At 35.0% G+C, this 23,701-nt stretch overlaps 1 protein-coding gene across 1 annotated transcript; it reads right to left on the reverse strand.

Moving 5' to 3' along the window:
• Window positions 1–13,704: 13,704 nt before the first annotated feature.
• Window positions 13,705–14,652, reverse strand: LOC124229384 (olfactory receptor 8J3-like). Its single transcript, XM_046644577.1, has one exon. It carries the CDS (start codon window positions 14,650–14,652, stop codon window positions 13,705–13,707), a length of 948 nt encoding a protein of 315 aa, XP_046500533.1.
• Window positions 14,653–23,701: the final 9,049 nt, after the last annotated feature.

Consider the following 23,701-nt stretch of genomic DNA (forward strand, 5'->3'; position numbering starts at 1 on the left):
TCAAAAGGCGTAGGCTGGGGGCCAGCTCGGTAGCACAGTGGTTAAGTGAGCACATCCCACTTCGGTGGCCTGGGGTTCGCCAGTTCGGATCCCGGGTGCGGACACGTCACCATTTGGCAAGCCATGCTGTGGTAGGCATCCCACATATAAAGTAGAGGAAAATGGGCATGGATGTTAGCTCAGGGCCAGTCTTCCTCAGCAAAAAGAGGAAGATTAGCAGCAGATCTTATCTCAGGGCTAATCTTCCTCCGAAGAAAACCATGTGTGTGTATATATATATATGCTTTTAGAATACTTAAGTGTATGTGTATGTATTTTTTTAATAAGATGAAGCAACTGAGGTCTAAGAGAAACATTGACTTGCCCAGGGCCACACAGCTGAAAACTGACAGACCCAGGAAGCAAACCTGGGTCTCTGATTCTGAGTCTGTTCTCTTAACTGCTGTTTCCATTGTACTGGTGCTCAAAGAGGAGGCTTAAAGACAAGTGTTAGATCAGCTGTCAGAGGAGCCAGGACACTCCTCACACCAAGCAACAAGATCAAGAATGGGAAGAGAAGAGATCCAAGAAGTGGCTGCTTTTTACTATTGAATCTCAGATAACATGATCTCAAATACATTGAAGATATGAACACATTTACGTTCTCTAAACCCCACAATCTATCCAAAAGAAAAGTCTCACTCACTTGTTTGCACTTGTTGGCAGCAGGTACTTGAATCATTTGAAAAGCTAACACTATAGCTCCTCCCTGGAGCTAGTCCCTCAAAGAAAGTCTTTCTGTCACTGTCTCCTTGGTAACTCCACTGAATCTGACCACTCTGACTGGTCACATTTACTACTGAAAAGGTTCCAGGTCCTCACTGATATTAATCTCAGTGGCTGTAGATGTGAATGGAACCAAATCACAGTTGGAGCCTAGAACACAGGAAAGAAAAACACACAAACTAATAAAATGTCACCTCTGAAATTCAACAAATTTTTTATTATAATTTTTAAAACGTATCATAGTTCCTTCATCTCCCCTTCTCTTGCTTTAAAATATCACCTCTGTGCACAGATGTTTTCTTCTTTTGCACCAGTGATTGAAGCCAGCACAAGGTACCTACCAGCATATTTACCAAATGATTAACAAGGAAGAAAAAGCAGCTACTCTCCCCACTGTTCGCACAGCCTATGCATAATTGCTGTTCTTAATTGAGATTTGTTTTATTAGATGGTTTCAGCAAGATCTGCCCTGTGTATATGGCACTGGGGGAACATTTTAATTATTTTATCTCTATGATTCACAGACTTTGGGATTTTTACCAATCAGAAAAAAAAATGCCCTCAAAGTTTGAGAATAGACAAAAGCTACCAATTTTATATTTTTTCCAAAAGGTACATTAAAAAAACAAAACTACCAAATACTATTAACTTTATTTCTTATAGACAGGAATTAGGACCAAAAACATTAGTAAGGTCATTATCCCAGAATAAACAGTGCTTTCAACTGAATATATTTAGCCTCATTAAAACTTACTGTAATATTCTTTTTATAAACATCCTTATTTTATAGAATTTCTATTATAATTGCCTGTATTTTCCAAAGTCTCAGCATACTATTATGAGATAACTGAATATTTTCCTAGAGATGTTTGTTTCAAAGACATTCACCTACTCCTTTCTAAGCCAAATAGAGTCACTTCCCAATCACGATGGATAGCTCCAGTGGGGAGCACCTGGCCCAAACAATTCCTATCATAGTCTCCTATTAGCAAACATATCAACTATCAGCCAAAACAATTACTTCCAAATTCTATCAGCTCCTGTATTTCCACTGAAATCTAGAGTGTTGATGGTTATGTACTTTATTTTAAATTTCAATAAGAAATTTTAAAAAGCAGCTGTTTCAAATCACAAACATATTGTCTATTTTTTCTTTCAAAGCTCCATATGTATGATTTACCTAATTTCCATGAAAACTTTAAATACTTTCCCATCCTAAGTATCTCCTTCTTCTACTTCCTCAGGTCAAGCTTTCATTAACACTGTCATTGACTAGTGTATCCTTCTTGGTGTCCAGGCCATGACTCTCAGATTAGCTGGTAGGTAAATGAGAGTCATTAAAGCTTTTTGAGTAATCAAGACATGTAATCAGAGTTATTTTTTAGAATAATTGAAATATGCTTTAGCCTAATTTTCAATGCATTCCACAATCAGGTCCATATCACATTTCTAGTCATATTGCCCTACCTAGCACCATTGAAGATTTTCATCTCTGGCCTTCCAAGTCCTTACTCATATTGATTCCTCTAAGTGGATTACTCCACTTTTTTGTAAGAAACAGCACGTTATCTGAAAGAAGTGTGCCCACCATTTGTATCAGTGGCCCCATGCGGTCAGAAACTGGAAATGAATAAAATGTCCAATTAGGATAACACACTTGACTTTGGAGTAGTTAAGAATGTCATTCCTGATAATACTCCCGGCTTTTTCAATGTTCTTATGAATACTGATAAGTAGTGGGAGGGTGAAAAGATGAGAGAGTTGTTCTTAAAAAGCATCGTGTTTTATGGCTAATGAATAAAAATAATAGCCTTAAAAAGTGTATATAGAAAAAATTTCTATGTATGTAGAAATATTTTTATTAGAAAATAAGGCAGAATATAAACAATGTAAATTTATTTTTGAATATCTTATTTTAATTCAGTTGAACTAAGGACTACTTAGGAAACGAACATTTTCCTTTTAGGTTTTATTTCCTCCTTGAGAATGTTATAGAGGTTCTGTTCTATCAAACCGGAAATCTCTGGGTCTCCAGTTTCTTGAAGTTTGCTCCTGCTTATGCAGTGACATTCCTCAAATAGAAGTCCTTCTTTTTGAGATCTTCTCAAGTAAAATGTTGGCAGATTATTTTACTGTGGGGCAGATGGTTTAGCTAAACATATTTTATTATTGCATTGACTACATATTACATGTATAGATATACATATACATACATTTGCCTGTATGTCGTCAAAGTAATGGAAAATTTTCCTAAGAAAATTTGCGATCTACAGGTATATTCTCCAAAAGGAGCATCATTTGGAGTTTGAGAAGTTGTATATCCAGTTTTCTATCACAGGTTATCCTGTAAAACATGCATTTTTCATTTTAACTAATATTACAGAAATAAAACTAAGATATAAATGAACTCTGTGAGCAAAAATCCACTGTTTCAGTGTTGATATGATTTGTTCATGTGCATAAGATGTAATGATTCCAGTTCTAATTTGGAAACATAAAAGCTGGATCATATTTGACACTCTGTATTCCAAAAAAGGTTATAAATCTTGGAAACAAAAGTTAAACATTGTGAAAATGATGTGGCTCATTTTAAGGTATAGTTTTGTAATTTTTTAAGGCAATTATACAAAAAGTAAGATAAATACTTTCTACAAATCTGTAATGGAGAATCTGTTTCAGGTTCTTAGCAAGAATTTCCATGTTGTTGTGGTGATGAGAGTTGATGGGGCTCTGTAAACCTTTGAGAGCTAAATTCTAAAGCACAGGTGAATCAAGAATCCACAAATTGCCCTTTATATCCTTGGAGAAGATGTCTCCTGGGGTCGGTTTCTTAAGAAGATATCCCTCTAGAAGTTCAACCAGACACCCCGTGAGTCTTTGTTGCACTCTGGGCAACAAAGACTGAAATAAAGATGGGTGCAACCAATGGATGGGTTCTGTGGATCCTGACCAGGAAATGAATTCAGATCACAAAAGTGACAGCTCCAAATCTTAATCACCAGACCACTGGGCTGGCTCCACACTATATCCTAGGTCACAATTACTACAATTTCTATCACCATAGATTCATTTTACGTGTTTTAGAAATTCATATGAATGGAAATACATTATTGAAGTGAGTTCAGCTCCATGACAGCTAAGGGGCACAGAGATTAAAATGTGCCTGTCAAAGTAACTCATTTGCATTCAGAGATTCATCTTTGAAAATGCAACATTGAAGAGCTAGAAACCATGGTCTAGAAGTGAAATTAGAAGAAACTCTGTCTATAAATAATATTTTATGCCACTATCTCTGTTGTTATTGTTTTTCCCACTCTTACTTCAAAGAATACAATTAGCATAGTCCTTATCTCAAGGAATGGGGTAAAATGAATGTTAAAAGGAGGATGCGTTCTCCAAATAATGATCCTCAGATAATAAAATTATTACTTTACTCTTTTCCTTATGATGTATTTCAGGTGGGAAAAGGTAGAAGATAACTAGCAGAGAAGAGCCAAACACAGTGTTTAAAAATGAAGCCCTTTCATCATGTCTATAAATTTCCTGTCACACGCAAAACATTTTTAAACACTGAATACTTTAGACATATATTTTCTTAATGCATGCAATGGCTAATAGAATTATGTAGATACGAAATTGCCGTGGGGCAATTCTCTTCTTTGAGACTTGAGTCCTCTGCAGCAAAACTTATTTTTTGTCATAAGATTTTCCCCTTATAGGCCCTAAATTTAAAGCTGGAAGTCAAGATATATAGCAAAATGTCATTTATAAAAAGTATACATTTATGTCACATGGAACTGTAATGTATATTTTGTCAGAATACAAGAAAACAAAAAGATTCATATTTACATTAGGATGCTTACTGGTGGTGGTAGAGGGTCTGGGTAGAGAAATAAAGATTAAAGGTGTATTATTTTGCCAGCACTGTGATAACAAGATAGCACAGACTGGGTGGCTTCAACAATAGAAGTAAATTTTCTCAGTTGGAGACTAGAAGGCCAAGATCAGGGAGTTGGCAAGTTTGGTTTCTTTTGAGGCCTCTTCTTGGCTTGCAAATGGCCCCCTTCTTGCTATGTCTTCACATGGTCATTGCTGGGTCTGTGTACATGTCTGGTTTCTCTCTCTATGCCCCAATCACCTCTTCTTATAGAGATATCAACAAGATTGTATTAAGGCCCGTCTAGTGACCCCATTTGAATTTAATTACCTCTTTAAAGATGCTATATCCAAATAGAGTCTCATTCTAAGATACTGGGGATTAGGGCTTCAACATCCAAAACTTCATGGGACACAATTCAGCCCATAAGAAGTTGGAATGAAAAATAAATTGAGAGAGGGGCTTTGCCTGGCCCAATAAGTGTCATGAACTGAGGACCATAATTATTCCTAATTTTTTGCCTGAGGTCCAATAACAGTTGAAAATATGCGTATCTTCATTGTGCAGAAAAGTTGCTCCTGGAAATCTGTTCTGCAGAAGTAACACACATTATAAAAGATATAAAAGTCCTCATAAGAATATTAGTAATGTAGTGAAATACTGTAAACTAAATATATAGTTTGGAAATTTATCAAGTAACTTATAGGCATTGGTATTTAGCATAATTTTTTATATCCTTTAACGTTTGGCTATGTGAATTATATAGAAGTTCAAGAAAAGATTCTGAAAAGCAAATTACAAATAGCATTAAAACGTAATTTGCATTGGTTTCTTTTAAAACAACTTATTTTTATATATATATTTATTTTTTTAATTGAGATTCATAATAGTTTACTTCATTGTGAAATTTCAGTTGTACATTATTTCTTGACTGTCACCACACAAGTGTTCTCCTGTGCCCACCCCCCAGCCCCTTTCCCTGGTAACCACTGAACTGTTGTCCATGTGTTTGTAAAACAACAAATTATTAAGGCATATTTTAGTTATAATAAAATGTCTACTGTGCATAGAGGACATTTAAAAACTGACAATGCACGTTACTACTGCTGCTAGTTAAAGAGTATTCTCATCATGCCAAAATGTTCCTCAATATATCTTTGCAGTAAATTGCCCCACACTATATTGTTGTTAGTGCCACTAAGTTGATTTCAACTCATAGTGCCCCTGAATATGGCAGAGCTGAATCTTTCTGGATCATTTTTACGTCATCCTCCCATCTTCAGGTGCTTTATCAGGCAATTCTCTGCTGTTATTCATAGATTTTCATGGCTGTTTATTTTGGAAGTAGTGGCCAGGTCCTTCTTCCTAGTCTGTCTTAGTCTGAAAGCTTCACTGAAAGCTGTCCAACATGGGTGCTTCTGGTAATACAGGAATCACCAGTGGCATAGCTTTTAGCATCACAGCAACATGCAGCTGTCACAGTGTGACAACCAACAGATGAATGATGTGGATCCCTGATCAGGAAATGAATTCAGGTCAGAAGAGTGAAAGCTCCAAATCTTAACTGCTAAACCACCAGGCTGGCTCCACATTATATGCCAGGTCACAATTACTATGATTTCTATCAATTTACATTCATTTACCTGTTTTAGAACTTCATATAAATGAAAAGACAAAGTATGTTTGTATCTGGTTTCTTCTGCTCTACTTAATGCTATTGAAATTTTCATCCATTCTGTTATATGGGTACTTCATTCCATTTCATTGCTGGTAGTATTCCATTTTATTTATATATCATAGTTCATCCTTTTATCTCTTGATGGACAGTTGACATATTTTCATTTTGTACTATTATGAATACAGCTATCAGTGTTTTAATATTCATTAACAAGTGGGTGTGTATTAAACGACACTAGATAATTTCATTCTTTGGTGACTTTTAGTGGATTTCTGAGTTTCCATTCTTAATTTCAGGAAATAAAAATATTCCAAAGGACTATGTAGCGCACTTGCTTACTAAAGCTTCTGCTCTAGCTGCCCATTCTTAAACAAGGGCCATTCATCAACAATTTTGTAATAAATTGAAGAAAACAAGAGCCAGTGCAAAGTATCACTAAAGACTTCATCACAATTTTAATGCAACTCATAAAAGAAAACTTTTCTCTGCGATGCTTCATATTTCTTCTCCCTAACTTCCAGGGAATTGAGAAGAAACCCTTTGGGTAACTTAATTAGTAAAGGAATTAGTAAGGAACAGCTTATTAGACAAGAGTTTCTTTTACTAGTGTGTCCATTCTCACTGATACCTTCCTGATGGATAAAGACACTCCAGTGGAAGAAAGGATCAACGGAAGGTTTTATTGATTTTATCCTCCACTTACATGGTGAAGAAATAAACATTGCTGACTAGTGTGTTGTTTTCCAGTAGATTTTCAACATAATGATGACACCCAAATTCCATGGGGAATAAAGAGCTTTAATGACTTTCCTAAGTTCCCTCAGCTGGCTGGCAGTGGAACAAGACTCCAGGATGATGGTTATTTGTTTTGTAATGTCAAAGGACTCTGTTTTCTACCACAGACTCATCCCCAAATCTCTGTCTCGATCACTACACTCTAGCCACATTGGCATTCTAGCAGTTTTTAAAACATGGCAATCATTTTCTAGTCTCAAGGTTTATGCACATATCTTAGGTCCTCTCATTACTTGGGATGTACTAATTTCTTTCTGTTTTGTGTTCTGCTCTACTCTGTTCTATGCTAATTCATCACAGGAACTCCTGTCAAGATCTACTAGATTGTGAAATATGCTAATGGTGCATAAGCACATTTTAAGAAATCCCTCTCTAGACTTCTCTTTATAAACGCAAACATAAATACCCTTCCTGTAACCATCTCAGGGTAACTTCTCCCATCCTCCCAGACATTTCTTTTACTGATTTTCTGACATATAATGTAGTAATGTCCTTACTCTTAGAACCAGTACTAAGTGTTTTTACTCTATATTTCTACCAAGAGAAAACATGAAATTCTCTTTATTTCTCTTCTCCTTACAATAGATAGCTAGATAAAATTTCTGCTAGAAATTTGTTAAACTGATATATATTCACAAGGATTATATCATCTGTTGGGTAAATTTACCATATAGTTTTCTATTAAACAAACTTCCAGCTATTATAACACTGGGCTTCAATATAATGGAGAGAGGGACAGAATGTTACATTTCTTTTTAGATGATGCATAGACACAAAAAATTTCACTGAAACATATAATATGTCAAATTCTTAAAAATGAGAGTCTGATAATATTCTATGAGTTATGATCAATATAAGAATTATATATGCAGGAATTATGTATTTGAAATATTAAATAATTATTCTTTGATTGGTATATTTTTCTTTCATTAATTAAATTTATAAACAAATCTACCACAATTGGTCAAATGTCCCATCTCTGCTTGTGTCTTATAAAATGGCATGACTTATGGTCTGATACTGAGATAGTGAATTAATAACTTTGATACTTAACACAAGAGCATGATAATGTCCCTGGCAAGGCTATTCTTAAGTAGTATACATATTTTTTTTCAAAAATTAAATTTGATTGCTCAATGGTTTTTGGCCTAAAATAAAATGTCAGTGCTAATGGTTACAAAAAATATCATTCAAAGATGACACTGTGTAAAGAGTCCTGAAAAACAGGTACCATAGCAATTTATATGGCAGTTCGGAAGCCTTATACAGTGTATCATCTATAGAATTCACCCAACAGATTTTTTTTAATATTAAGTACATAGGTTTATTTAAAATCGTAGCAACCACTGTAAGAGTCTACATTGCGACTCACAGCTTAGGTTACAGTGCTACACCAACTTCCTCCCCTGTGGCAAACAAGGTCAATAATGGATAGTGTCATGAATAAATAGAAGACCTCCCAGGACCTCTTTAAGGAAGTTACAAATGTCTTATCATTTCTGCTGAGAGAGTACTATCGTGGCATTTTTATTTATCTTAAAATTTCTACTGAGTTATCACATTGAATTAATTTGTGAGAACAAAATAAACACATTATATTATTTAGAGATTTCTTCATACTGAGGGAATGATTATAACAACAATAGAAAAATGGAATCCTTGGAATCCCAAATCTATCAGTGAAATCAACTTCAACATATGTGAAATTAAATATTAGATCAGAAACATATAACTTTCAGAATTCAATCTTCCAGTAGAACTGTTCTTAAAGATAAAATAAACCTTGAAATTTCAAAAAGAACAATAATTTCTACAAGAAAAATGAACCAACATAATTCAAATTTTCCCAGAATTCTCTTTATGATTTTAGGATTTTTTAATGTTGGGCAGTGCTTTTAGCAGTAATAGATTTCTAGAGGGTGACTCAGGGACCATTGCCAAGTGACCTGAAAGAAAGATATCAGGGAAAATTTGTAAGACAGATGATTCAGTAAAACATTGTACCTGCCACCCCAATCAACCAGAGGAGTATGCTGATTAGTGTAGTTTTTAGGATTTAATAAATAAGTAAACAATCCATATTTCTAACACAATATCATAATTATGCCCATGAGAAAATACAAGCCTAGAGTGAAAAAATAATAAATTTCCAAAATGTCATTCAGCATATGGTTCTATCAGCAGTCAAATCCATGGTTCCTGATGGCCCAATCTGTTCATTTACACTTCTTCTCCCAGAATAAAGAGGCCCAGGTGTTTACACTAAAGAATATACTAGAATTGGCTAAATATATTGGTGCATCTTTCAGATACCTTTCTTTGAAATAAAAGTCCATTTACTGATAGGAAGAGAAGCTGTGGATGCCACGTTAACAATCAGCCACCTGAATGATTTGATGAATGTCAATATTTTTTATTTTGTTGTTAATTAACTAAAGTACATCCTTTATTAAGATTTTCTTAGTTTTTACCCAATGACATTTTTCTGAGCCAGGATCACATCTGGGATACAAGACATTTGGTCTTCAAGTTTCCTTAGTCTCCTCTTGGCTGTGACAGTTTCTCGGATTTTTCCTGTTTTTTATGACCTTGACAATTTTGAGAAGTACTGATCAAGTGTTTTCTGAAATGTCTCTCAACTGGGCTTTTCCTGATGTTTTTCTCAGGATTAGACTGGAGTTATGAGTTTGGGGGAGGAAAACCATGAAAGTGAATTGACGTTATCATCACATCACAACAAGAAAACATACTATCAATATGACATCACTGCTGATGGTAACCTTGATCACCTGGTTGAGAGAGAGTTTTTCAGGTTTCTCCACTATAAAGTCATTCCCTCTCCTTTCCATACTATACGTTTCAGAGAGGAACTACTATGTGCAACTCACACAAGGAGTGGAGAGTTCTGCCTCACCTCCTTGAGGGCAGAGTATCTATACAAATTATTTGGAGTTTTCTGCCTGTGACATTTGACTGTTTTTCCCTATTTGTAATTTATTCATCATTTATTTAGATCAATATATTTTCGTGAAACATTTCATACTTGGGATAATAATTCAGCTCTAAAGTTGTCCTTTATTTTGTTGCTTAAGTTGTTCTGGCTTTGGCCATTGGAAAGCTTTCAGTGGTCTCCTGTGTTATTTTGAGATACCTCTTTTTCTTTCTTCCTTTCTTCCTTCCTTCTTTCTTTCTTTTCTTTCTTTCTTCTTCCTCCCTTCCTGCCAGCCCTCCTTTTTTCCTTCCTTCCTACTTTTCTAAGCACTTTCTTAATTTCAGGCACTATATTATGGTGTTTGCACATCATATAAATTTCCTACTCAGTTGTAGCATCAATCAAATCTCAAAGGAGCTCTGCTTCCTTATACTGAAGAATGTTATTAGAAACTAATATCTGGGCAGTAGGTGTGTCTGTTGATACTGAGATGTCCGCAAGCTTCTAGACCTTCTCAGCTAACAGAACAAGTAAATACACAAGTGTATACTGACTGACTCATGTGGCTATAAATATCTATAACTATTTCTTTTTACAACCCACAGTTTCTATCTTAAGCTGAACATGACTTCATGCTAATATCTGAGACACTAATCCATTATTATATGGATCATTCTGGTTTCCTCTCTTTGTTTTTCTGTAACCTCCTTCCCTAACAGTGAGAAAACTGGACTTACCATCTGCCATCCATTTACTTAATTGTTTAATTCCAGTATACATGTATAGTGGTTCCATAATTCTTAAATCATATTCATGTGAGAAATAACTTTATGACTAGAATACAGCGCTACATACAGTTACTTTTACCTTTCGTCTTTCTTACTCCTCTCATTTTCACTGTCACTTAGGTCAGCATCTTTCACTACACCCCCTTCAGGGAAATGGTTTCAAACATTTTTAATACATTAGATTGTTTGGTTATATTCCACATCTGATTCTGGGTTTTTCTAACCTTTTAAATTATTTATTTTAACATTGGCATCCATAGAGATTTACACTTTGTCCCATAACGTTCTAGGGATGTTGGAAAAGCTATAGTTCATGAATCCACCATTACCATATCACACACAACAGCCTTTTCACCACAGGAAAAAAAAAAAAAACTCCCTTGTGCTTCCCGTATTTAAGCTTTTCCTGAGCCCTTGAGCTCCCCGCAACCACTGATCTATTTACCATCTCCATTGTTTTGCCTTTTACATAATGTCATATAAATAGAATAATGTAGTTTTACAGACTGCTTTCTTTCACTTAGCAATATGAATTGAAGACTCATCAGCATCTTTGTATGACTTGATAGCATACTTAAATAGTATTCCATGGTATAGATATATCACAATTTGTTTATCCATTAACCTACTAAAAAATATTTGATTGCTTTCAGTGCTTACCAATTATGAACATGGCTGTAATAAACCAAATTTTATTTTGGATAAATCAAATCAGTCAGGTAGTTATGTAGAATGTAGTTGTTGGGCCAGTCATGAAGATCTATCGCTTTGCTGCTAGACGTGGGATGATTTGATTTAAAGTGGCGCTTTAGAAACCCTTTGCCTAGGGATGTTTTCAAGACAATTGTGATCTCATTGGCTTTCTCAGAAAAGCCAAAGTTATAGATGATGTGAGGTCACAATTCTGGCTAGTGTAACCAACGGATTAGCACACCAGCTACAGATTTAATAGAGTTATCATGATCAATACCATCAGTTAATAAAGAAATGCAAATTTACACCACAGTATGAAGCTGCCACATACCTACTGGAATGACTCTAATCAAATGACTGATGGTATTTATACCAAATGTTAGTGAGGATGTGAAGGAACTGGAATACTCACACTGAGTATCTTAACATTCTCTCTCTATTTGAGGTTCCAAATGAAATCAAGTATATTTTCTGGGATATTCCTTATGTAGCAGTACACGGCTAGTCTAGGGGTCCAGCCATTTCTTTTAAATTAATTTCAAAGAAGGATCATTGTTTTTCTTCATTGGAAATGCCCAGCATGGTAATATATACTGTGTAAACCTTATTCCAGTGATTTATCATTGCATTGGTTAACCCAATGCTCTGATTTGATAAGTCTGAGGTATGGTCTTGTCACCTCTATATTTTCAAAGTTATACAATAGGTTTTGGTATACATTCACTGATTAGAAACTCTCAGAAAAGATAAAAAAAACATTTTATGAAAACAATTAAATCTTTCCTCTAATGATGAAAGGAAATTTCTCAAACATGGTCCATTGAATGTCTAATAATATCACAGCATAGGACATTTTTTCCACATGCTAAGGAAGACTGATACTTAGAGAAAGGAGAAAGAAAAACTCTTTCAGAATCCACAAAGTTTATCCATCAAACAGCACCCAGAAGTAAAGTATGTTAGATAATGGTACTCTGTGTCTTCAATAAAAAAGTTGTAAAAATTATACCAACCAGAATAAAAATAATTTCAATTATATTTTGGTTAACACTCAGAATAGAAATTCATCAAGAGTGCATGATTTCATTCCAGCAATATTAAGAAAGAGCTAGTGAGTTTCATTTTAAATACACTCATCAGTTTAATTGTGCTAACTTCATTTAGGAAGATTTCCAGCAATCTGCAATTACAGTTCTTCTAGATGCAGTGGTCCTCTGTAGAGGGTCAGATATACTCTCAATATACAATCAAAAAGACTCAAAATACAATATACCAAAAAATACTCAGGGAGAAAAAAATCCCGAGAACAGAAAACGGACTTTCTTCTCTTCTCTGTATTTTGTTGCACCATTTTTTTTTTTATTAATGTTATGATAGATTACAACCTTGTGAGATTTCAGTTGTACATTTTTGTTAGTCATGTTGTGGGTACACCACTTCCCCCTCTGTGCCCTCCCCCCACCCCCCCTTTTCCCTGGTAACCACCGATCAGATCTCCTTATCAATATACTAATTTCCACCTATGAGTGGAATCATATAGAGTTCGTCTTTCTCTGACTGGCTTATTTCGCTTAACATAATACCCTCGAGGTCCATCCACGTTGTTGTGAATGGGCCAATTTTGTCTTTCTTTATGGCTGAGTAGTATTCCATTGTGTATATATACCACATCTTCTTTATCCAATCATCAGTTTCTGGGCATGTAGGCTGGTTCCACGTCTTGGCTATTGTAAATAATGCTGCGATGAACATAGGGGTGCAACGGACTCTTGAGATTTCTGATATCAGGTTCTTAGGATAGATACCCAGTAATGGGATGGCTGGGTCATAGGGTATTTCTATTTTTAACTTTTTGAGAAATCTCCATACTGTTTTCCATAGTGGCTGTACCAGTTTGTTGCACCATTTTAACTTTAATTTTTCTATTAATTTAAATCTCTCCTGACTCCTGGAAATATTTCTTTCATTCTGGCTACCTGAATAATCTTTAGCAAAGCTAGTGAATAATGTCATGTTGTATATGTCAACCTCATAGCTCCAACACCTTCAGTTTAATTTTTAATTCACTGCTTCCCCAATCCTAGCACCTTTTAATTCCCAGAATCTAACCTTGGTTTCTCTTACACAATGGTAGTCTATCTTAAACTTCTCTTCATTTACCTATAGAGTTCTAAGATCACATTGACTTAAAAGAAGAGCATGGATTTGTCAAAAAACTGTGTAAGGCAGCCTTCACATCCTTATTCCGCAGGCTGTAGATCATGGGATTCAGCATTGGAATCACCAGTGTATAAAACACGGAGGCCACTTTATCAGTATCCAATGAATGTTTACTTCGAGGTTGCAAGTACATGAATAGCAGCGTCCCATAGAAAACTGTAACTGCTATCATATGTGAAGCACATGTGGAAAAGGCTTTTTTCCTTCCTTCTGATGAACGTATCCTTAAAATGGACAAAACAATGTTGAAATATGATACGAGAACTATAATCATGGAAAAAAACAGATTTATAGCTGCAGATATGACAACTACTGTTTCTGGAAAATAAGGATCAGAGCAAGACAATGTTAACAGAGGGACATTGTCACAGTAAAAATGATTGATTACATTGGAAGAGCAATAAGACACAGAGAATACACAAGATGAAACCACAATGGCTGTGGAAAAGCTATAGAGGTACGTGAGGGATACCAGCAGAAAGCAGATCCGCCGAGATACCACCACCATGTAGAGCAGGGGATTACAGATGGCCACATAGCGGTCATAGGCCATCACAGCTAACATGAAAATCTCAGATACAATGAAAACCAAGAATCCTCCCAACTGGGTGGCACATTCATAGTAGAAGATGGTTTTCTCCTTTACCAAAAAATTGATCAGCATTTTAGGGGCAATGACAGTAGAATTGCCAAGATTAATGATAGCCAAATGTCGGAGGAAAAAATGCATAGGAGTCTGAAATCGAGAGTCAACACTGGTGAGAGTGATAATGGTCAGGTTTCCTGCCACAGTCAGTCCATAGATGACCAGGAAAACAAAGAAGAGTGGAATCTGAAGTTCTGGACGGTCTGAGACACCTGTGAGAATAAACTCAGTGACCCAGGTGAAATTTCCAGGAGCCATGTAAGAGTTTGGAAATTCATCTGTTTGAGGAACAAAAGGAGAAGTGGTTAGAAAATTTGAGGAATTATTTTCTAGGACTGCCATTAGATGGCAAAGGCAAGTCCTTGGGTGAGAATTCCTGCAATCGTGTATTAATCTAACTCAGTTATTAAACTCAAGGTTTTAGGCCCAATAAACTTTGTGATCATTTGGAAGAGAGAAAAAGCAAATATGGTAAATTAAATAGATGATTCAGCATCTTGTATATTTTGAGGATTTAATTCCTCACAACCTTATTGAATTATGAATATCTTGTTATCTTGTGAGCAACAGAAGCCATGATTCATTTCTTCCATCTCATGCATTGAGTGTGAGAAAGGCTTCATGAATTGAATGCCCCAAATAATTTTATGTGTGTGATTTCTTCATCTGGGATTTCTTGTTTTCTCTCAAAAATAGATGATGTAGCCACTATCTTGCCTCATTTTCTTTATTCAATCTTTCTATATCTTTTATTCAACGTACACTGAAGTTGACAATTCTACAATTCATGTCTGTTAACTGCATCTTTTCAAATTCCATTTTGTTAACTGAGGCAAAAATACATGGACATATGCCCTCAGATCAGGTTGCTGATTCTCTTTTCAGCTTTTAAAAACTGATATCTGTGAAAAAGTTATGATTTTTTCAATTCCATCATCCTACGTTTTACTGGATTTGATTTCCTTTTCCTTCCCTCTCCAAACTCTTTTCTTCCTTGTCCCACAAGCTGATACAATTCCTCATATTCTTTCTACTGTTTTTATTATTAATCAGTATTTTTATTTATATAATTTTACAGCATTATTTTAAAAATATATGAAACATATCTGGCCTTAAACATTTAGTCGATCTTTTCCTTGACATTTTTCACATTTTTTTATTTTTAATTATTGTAATGTTAATAAGAATCCTTATTTGATACAGTTTATAATTACATTGTACATATTTGCCAAGAATCAGCACACTATTTTAATGTAACTGAATATTTTTGAAGGATTTTTTTTCAGGGATGGTCACCTGCTCCTATCTAAGCCAGAGTCCTTTCCCAATCACAATGGATAGTTCTAGTAGGGGCCACCTGGCCCAAAAATGTCCAGCCATTGCCTCTTATTCTTTTTGTTTTTTTTTAAAGATTTTAATTTTCTTTTTTCTCCCCAAAGCCCCTCAGTACATAGTTGTGTATTTTTTAGTCGTGGGTCCTTCTAGTTGTGGCATATGGGATGCCGCCTCAGCATGGCTTGATGCGCAGTGCCATGTCCACGCCCAGGATTCGAGATTCGATCCAGCGAAACCCTGGCCCACTGAAGCAGAGCACGCAAACTTAACCACTCGGCCACGGGGCAGGCCACTGTCTCTTATTCTATAGATTTAAATTTAAGTCCCAGAGAGTCAAGACTATTTCATTATTTAACATTATATCTGAGCTTTAGGAAAAGCTTTCGGTCTCTCCATTGGCAAACATATCAACTATCAGCCGAAACAAATGCTTCCAAACTGTATCAGCTCCTCTATTTCTGCTGAAATCTGGCATGTTGCTGGTTATATACTTTATTTTAAACTGCAATAATAAATTTTAAAAAGCAACCATTTTAAATCACAAACATCATATTCATCCTCTAATTTTCTCTTTCAAAGCTCCATATTGTATTATTTTACAATTTCCATGAATAATTTCCCATCCTAAGCATACCCCATCTTCTTCCTCAGGTCAAGCTTTCATTAACACTGTCATTAACTGTTGTATCCTTCTTGGTCTCCCTGTCATGATTCTGTCAGATTTGCTGGTAGGCAAATGACAGTCATTAAAAATTTGGGTAATTAAGATATGTAATTAGAGCTATTTTTTAAAATAATTGAAATATGCTTTAGCTTTATTTTCAATTCATTCCTCAATCAAGTCCATGTTACCCCTCTAAGCATACTACCTTACCTGGCACCACTGGACATTTTCATCCATGGCCCGCCACATCCTTACTCATATTGATTTCTTTGAGATTACTCCACTATTTTGTGAGAATTGGGATGCTTTATGAAAAAAGTTTGCCCACCATTTGTATCAGTGGTCCCATGCAATGAGAAACTGGAAATGAATATAGTGTTAAATGAGGCTTACACACTTGATTTTGGAGTATTTAAGAATCTCATTCCTGGTCATACTCTAGGCATTTACAATTTCCTTATGAATACTAATGAGGAAAGGCAGGGTAAAAAGAAAGTGAGTTGCCTTTAAATTAGTGCCAGTGTTTTATGGCTAATAAGTAATAATAATACCCTTAAAATTGTACACAGAAATACTTTCTACATACTTTGAATTCCTTTATTATAAAATAATAAGACAGAATATTAAAATATTAGTTTTGGACATCTTATTTTAAGTCAATAAAACTAAGAGTAATCCAGGAAATGTACACTTTCTTCTGGTATTTACTTCCTCTTAGAGAATGTTATAGAAGTTCTGTTCTATCAAATTAAGAATCTACGTTTTTGCATTTCTGAAAATTTTGTTCCTGCTTATGCAGTAACTTTACTCAAATAGAAGTCCTTCTTTTGGAGATATTCTCAGCTAAAATGTTAGCAGAATATTTTATTTAAGATACATGGTTTATCTAAACACATTTCATTAAGGCATTGATTAATTATTATGTTTCTATATGTACATCTGCCTGCATGTTTTCAGAGTTAATGGAAACTTTTCCTGAGAAAATTTGTGATCTATAGTTATATTCTCCAAAAAGAGCATTGTTTGAGGTTTGGGTAGTTGTGTATACAGATTTCTTTGACAGGATATTCTGTGAAACATGCTGTTTTCATTTTAGGTAATATTGCAGAAGTAAAACTATGCTATGAACAATTTCAGTGAGCAAACATCCATTGTTTCGATAGTGATATAATTTATTTAAGTACATAAGACATAATGCTGCCAATTCTAATTTGGAAACATAAAATCTGGATCATATTTGACATCCTGTGCTCCCCAAAACAGTTATAATTAGTTGAAGTGTTGTATTATTAGGTTATATATAATGCCCAGCGACTTTCAAAATGAAAGAGAAGTGGTTCATTTTAATGTAGAATTTTGGATCTTTTAAAGGCCATTATACAAAAATAAGATAAATATTTTCTACCCACCTGTATGGAGAACCTGCTTCAAGTTCTTAGTGAGAATCTCTATGTTGCTGTGGCAATGGGAGTTGAAGGGGTTCTATAAACCTTTGAGACCCAAAATCTGAAGCACAGATGCTTCTAGGATCCACAAATTGCCCTTTACATCCTTGGGGAACATGCCTCATGGGGTTGATTCCTTAACAAGATCCCCCTCCAGAAGTTCAACCAGACATCCCATGAGTCTTTGTTGCAATTTGGGCTTACACTACTGAAGTAACTTCAACTTTGTGACAGCTAAGGGGCACATTGATTAAAGTGTGCTGTCAAAGTAACTCACTTCCATTTGGAGGTTCATTATTTTGAAAAGGCAATATTGAAGAGCTAAAAACCAATGGTCTAGCAGTGAAATTAGAGAGAACTCTACCAATAAATAATAATATTTTATGCTGCTAGCTCTGCTGTGTATATTTTCCCCACACTTACTTCAAAGAATACAATTAGCATAGTGATTATTTCAAGGACTTGCTAAAGTGGATGTTAAAAGCAGGATGTGTTCTCCAAAATATAATCCTCAGGTAATAAAACTATTTTACTCTTTTGTTTATGATCATATTTTATTTTATGTATTTGAGAAAGATTAGCCCTGAGCTAACATCTGTGCCCATCTTCCTCTACTTTATATGTGGGAAGGCTGCCACAGCATGGCTTGACAAGTGGTATGTTGGTTTGCACCAGGGATCTGAACTGGTGAACCCTGGGCCACTGAAGCGGAACTCGTGAACCTAACTCCTGCACCACCAGGCTGGCCCCATGATTGTATTTTGAGAGAGAAAGGTAGAAGATGGCTACTAGAGAAAAGTCAAACACAATGTTTGAAAATGAAGTCCTTGTGTTATGTTTGAACATGTCTGTAAATTTTCCGTCACACAAACGCATTTTAAAACACAGAATATTTTAGGTCTATATTTTTAAAGAATGTAATGACTAATAGAATTACGTATCATTCTAATTTTAGTATATGTGCCCCTGAAGTAAGGCCATTACTAACAGAATTTTGTAGAAAGGAAATTGCCCTTGGGCAATTTTCTTCTTTGGGGCTTAAGTCCTCTTTGCAGCAATACTTGTTTATTTGTCATAAGATTTTCCTGTATAGGCCTTAAATTTAAATCTTGAAGTTGATATATATGGCACAATGTCATTTACAAAAAGTACAAATGCATTCACATGGAACACTAACATATATGTTGTAAGAACACAAGAAAACAAACAGACTCACATTAAATACATTGGGATGGTAACCTGGTGGTGATAGAGGAGACTGCACATAGAAATAAAGATGAAAGATGTATTAGTTTGGTAGTGACAAATAAAAATGGCAAGCAATAGGATATATTCGAGTATAGGAGGAAGTCATTTGGTGTAAGCCTAATTCAGCCTGACTTTGTTTTTCCAAAAGGGCCTGACTGGCCATTGAGCATGTATTGCATATCTGCTTTAAACATTTACTATAGCAAGAACAAATGCCCTTAAGATAAAGATGCAACTTCCCCCACATTGGCATTTCCTTAGGGATAAGCATTCTTCCTCAGGCTAGGAACTGATTGCTGTGCTCACCTTTGACCACTCAGCTCACTTGTGACCACCCACCCAGCTCCAGACAGCAGACCTACCATCTTGCTGTGTCCACTGAGACTGCAGAACTACCTGTTGTGTCCATCAATTGCTGTGCCGACAGAGCAGTCTCATGACTATTGTGAAAGGGACATTTCAATCCTATGTGAAACATCTTCTTTGGGGGTATATAACCACTCTGTACACCCCACTTCTTTGGTGCCCTTTCTTCCTTTGGGAAGAAAGGACCCAGGGCATGGTCCTCATATTTTAGCTCAGAACAAACTCACACGAATTTTCATTTATAGATTGGTTATGGATTATTATTGTCAATAGTAGTACTCTCATAACAAAATACCACAGATGGGATTAAACAACAGAAATATATTTTCTCAGCTCTCGAAGCTAGAAGGCCAAGATCAAGGAGTTGGTAGCTTTGGTTTCTTTTGAGGCCTCTCCTTGGCTTGAAGATGGCCACCTCCTTTGCCTATTCATTGCTGGGTCTGTGGATGTGTCTGGTGTGTCTTTCTGTGTCCTAATTTCCTCTTCTTATAAAAACATCAACCCTATTGGATTAAGTCTCTCCTAATTACTCCATTTTTATCGAATACCTCTTTAAAGGTTCTATCTCCAAATATGATGACATTCTGAAATACTGGAGATTAGAGCTTCAGCACACGAATTTTGGTGGAACACAGAGAGATACACCCATAACAGATTCAGTTCAGCCCAGAACAAATTGAAATAAAAAATAAATTAAGAAAAGAGAGGGACTTTGCCTGACGCAATAATGATAAAGTGTCATGAACGAAGAACATCATTATACTAACCCTTTTGCCTTAGGTCCAAAAACAGTTGAAAACATGCATATTTTCATTGAACAGAAAACTCTTTCCTGGAAATCTGTCCTGTAGTAGTAATACAAGTTATGAAAATATACAAAAATCTTCTTAAGAATGTTATTAGTATCGTGACATACTAGATGCTAGATATAAAATTGGAAATTTATCAATTATAGACACATGTATTTAGTATAATTTTCTATATCCTATAAAATCTTGTCCATTTGAATTATATAGAAATTCAAAAGCTTCTACAAAACAAATTAAAAAATAGTATTAAAAAAGTCATATTTCATTGCTTTCTTTTAAACCAACAAATTACTAAAGTATATTTTAGGTACAATGAAATACGAAGTGTTCATGGAGGGTATTTGAGAAATGATGTCATCTGTGTTACTACTGCTTCCAATGAGACAATCTTTCCAATACCTCAAATGTCAAAATGTTCCTCAATGTCTCTGTGTAGTAAATTGCCCCAGACTATATCCCAGGCCACAATTGTTATGATTTCTATCACCATACATTCATCTTACTTGTTTTAGAATTTCATATAAATGGGATAATATAGCATGTCTGTGTCTGGTTTCTCTTGCTCAACTTAATGCTATTGAAATTCATCCATGCTTTTGCATGTATGAGAAGTTCATTCCATTTTATTGCTGAGTAGTGTTTCATTTTACTTACTTATCATAATTCATCTATCTGTTGATGGACAGTTAAGATATTTCCATTTAGTACTGTTATAAATAAAGCCATCAGTAACATTAATATACATGTGTTTTTTGGGGCATGTTTCATTCATCTTGTGTTAGCATCCATAAGGGGAATTCCTGGCGTGTATGGTAGTAATGTGTTGAACTTAATAAATTGCCAAACTGTTTTCCAAAGTGAAGTACCTTTGCGCTCTTAAATAAGTAATGTATGATAACTTCAGGAGCTGAACATAGTAGCGGATATGATACTTTGGTAATCTAGTATTTTTAATCTTACCCAAACTAGTCGGTGGGAATTAATATCTCATTGTTATTGCAATTTCATTTCCCTGGTGAGTAAGTATGTTAGGTCTTTTTAAGTGTGTTTATTGATCGCTCATATTTTCTTCTGTGAAACGTCTTTCAGATCTTTTCTCTCATTTTTGTCAGGTTGTTTGTAATTTTGTTAGTGATTTGCAGAGAATATTGATATACATCTTGGATCCCATTGAATTACTTTGACTTCGTAGCCGATAATCAGTGGAACATACATATGTGCATATTTTGGACTTTTTATTCTGTCCTGATGGTCTATTTACTATCTTTGTAAAATATTGCTTTATCTTGGTTGCTATATGTTTTTAGTTAGCCTTGAAATAGGTATTGTAAATTCTCCAATTTTGTCCCTTTTTAAAGATGCTTTAGCTATTCTGCATCTGTACTGTATAGAAGTTGACCTAAGGCCAGACAGAGGGGACCTTGTTTGTATGAGGAAGGAGGAATTTCTTCTACTTACGCCTCTTGAGTTCTCATGCCTGGACTAATGATGAAATTGACACAAGACCAGATCAACAGGAGAATAATCAACTTAATATGCGTGGGTGGGAGATCATTAAAATGATGCACAGAGAGTAAACAAAGCAGGCAGTTTATAGATCTTTCTAGAAAAAGTGACAATAAACTTGTGATGATTTGATAGGACATGGAAACTTAGGTACAGGGGCTTAATTAGTAAGGAATTAAAGCAGAGTTTAGGTATGAAGTAGTAAATTAGAAAATAAGTAAAATGATTTGTTTATATAGGATTCTTATCCCTGAATTTCTTAGCTCTGGTGATAAGAATGTAGGGAAGCACCTTTTACATGAGAGATTTATTTCCTGTCTTAAGGGGAACAGAGAGGAGGGTCAAAATGTGTTTCTTCACATTGGCTCTTCTCAAGTAACTTTAATTCAAAATAATCAATACGCCACTGTGAGATATTTTGAGATGGTCTGCTCTGGGCCCCAACAATTGTGTACCATGAGGTTAGGTGTAGACCTGTCCACTCTGAGAATAGTCATACTTAGTAGCAGTTATTAAATTATTTTAATATTAAAATTTGATCCCTAATTTAAAATTGAGTCTTGTTAAAAGTTGCACCTTGGTCTCAACACTATGGTGTTAAATTAAGGGATGAATCATTTAGAACGTTGGGATAAAATATTAAAAGAAATAATTCTTCTTTTTTGAGTCATCTCTCACTAATGTCTTAAAGCCAGAATGGTTTCCAGTTCCATGAGGAAATCTGAAGTCTTTGAGAAACGCTCTTCAAGAAACAGCGTATCCTGCTATCTTAATAAGGAAGTTATGGGATAGGAATTAAAGAAATCTTTCCAGGGTCCATGTAGGAAATCAACCTAGAGGATTTTTATTAATAATCAGAGGTTGAGTTTATGCAGTTGAATCATTATGGCTTTGCCATTTAAGAATTAATAGAACTATATTCCAATTTCCTAGCTAAGAGATCTTGGTGTATCAAGCCATTAATTAGATATGGAGTGAAAATAAGTAATCAAAAGAAAACTAGAGCCAGCCCTGCTGGTCAAGTGGTTAAGATTCAGCAGTTATACCACCACAGCCCAGGTTCGTTTCCCAGTCGTGGAATCAGGCAGCTCACATAGAGAAATATAAAACTAACCACTAGGATACACACCCATGCACTGATCCTTTAAAAAAAAAAAAGAAAAGAAAACTAAAATTTCTGCTTCTGGGAAGAATTTGAGAGTGTACACATACTGAAGGATTTTGATATAGGTGGGCAGCATTATTTCTAAACTATTCATCATTATAAGTATGATGAGAATAGGTACTTTGTGGACATTAGGGCCAATGACCCTATCCACTGAAGTCTGGAATACTATACTCTATCTGTAGAAAAGAAGGCAATGTTTCAGAACCATTCATCTTGTATCTATGATATCAAGTAGGTAATGTTACTCATCTTTTATCACCATTTTACAATTTTACCACCAGATGAAAATGATATGCCAGTAAATGTTAGTATCCTTTCCTGGAAAATGAAAAAAAAAAAAAAAAGAAGGAAACAATGCATAGAACTTTTTCTCAGTGTTCTCTTTTTTATTTCAAATTATTATGGACATTTGGAAAATTTTTACACAACAACACAGTATTCGAATGTGGAAGAAAACTTATACATTTATTTTATAAATAGAAAACAGTGTATTTTCTTATAAGCACAAGGTTATTTATTACAGCATTTTTATAGTCATAAAAGAAATAAAAAGCTGCAAACAATCAAATGTCCATCAATCAAAGAATTATCAAATATAAAGTAATTGATCTATATTCCACTGTTGTATGCTGATATTAAAAATATTTAGAGTTTATTGACCAAGAAAAAAGTGGATTGATGATGAATTTCCACATAAGAAAATAAGTTGCAGGGGACATGATGTATTATAATCTTTTGAAACACCTTTCTACATGGATGATATTGG

This window comes from Equus quagga, chromosome 17 (genome assembly GCF_021613505.1).
Source record: "Equus quagga isolate Etosha38 chromosome 17, UCLA_HA_Equagga_1.0, whole genome shotgun sequence".
In the NCBI taxonomy this organism is placed as follows: domain Eukaryota; kingdom Metazoa; phylum Chordata; class Mammalia; order Perissodactyla; family Equidae; genus Equus; species Equus quagga.

What these genes read in the sequence shown, in the direction of transcription:
- LOC124229384 (XM_046644577.1), bottom strand. Translation starts at nt 14,652, where the DNA reads ATGGCTCCTGGAAATTTCACCTGGGTCACTGAGTTTATTCTCACAGGT.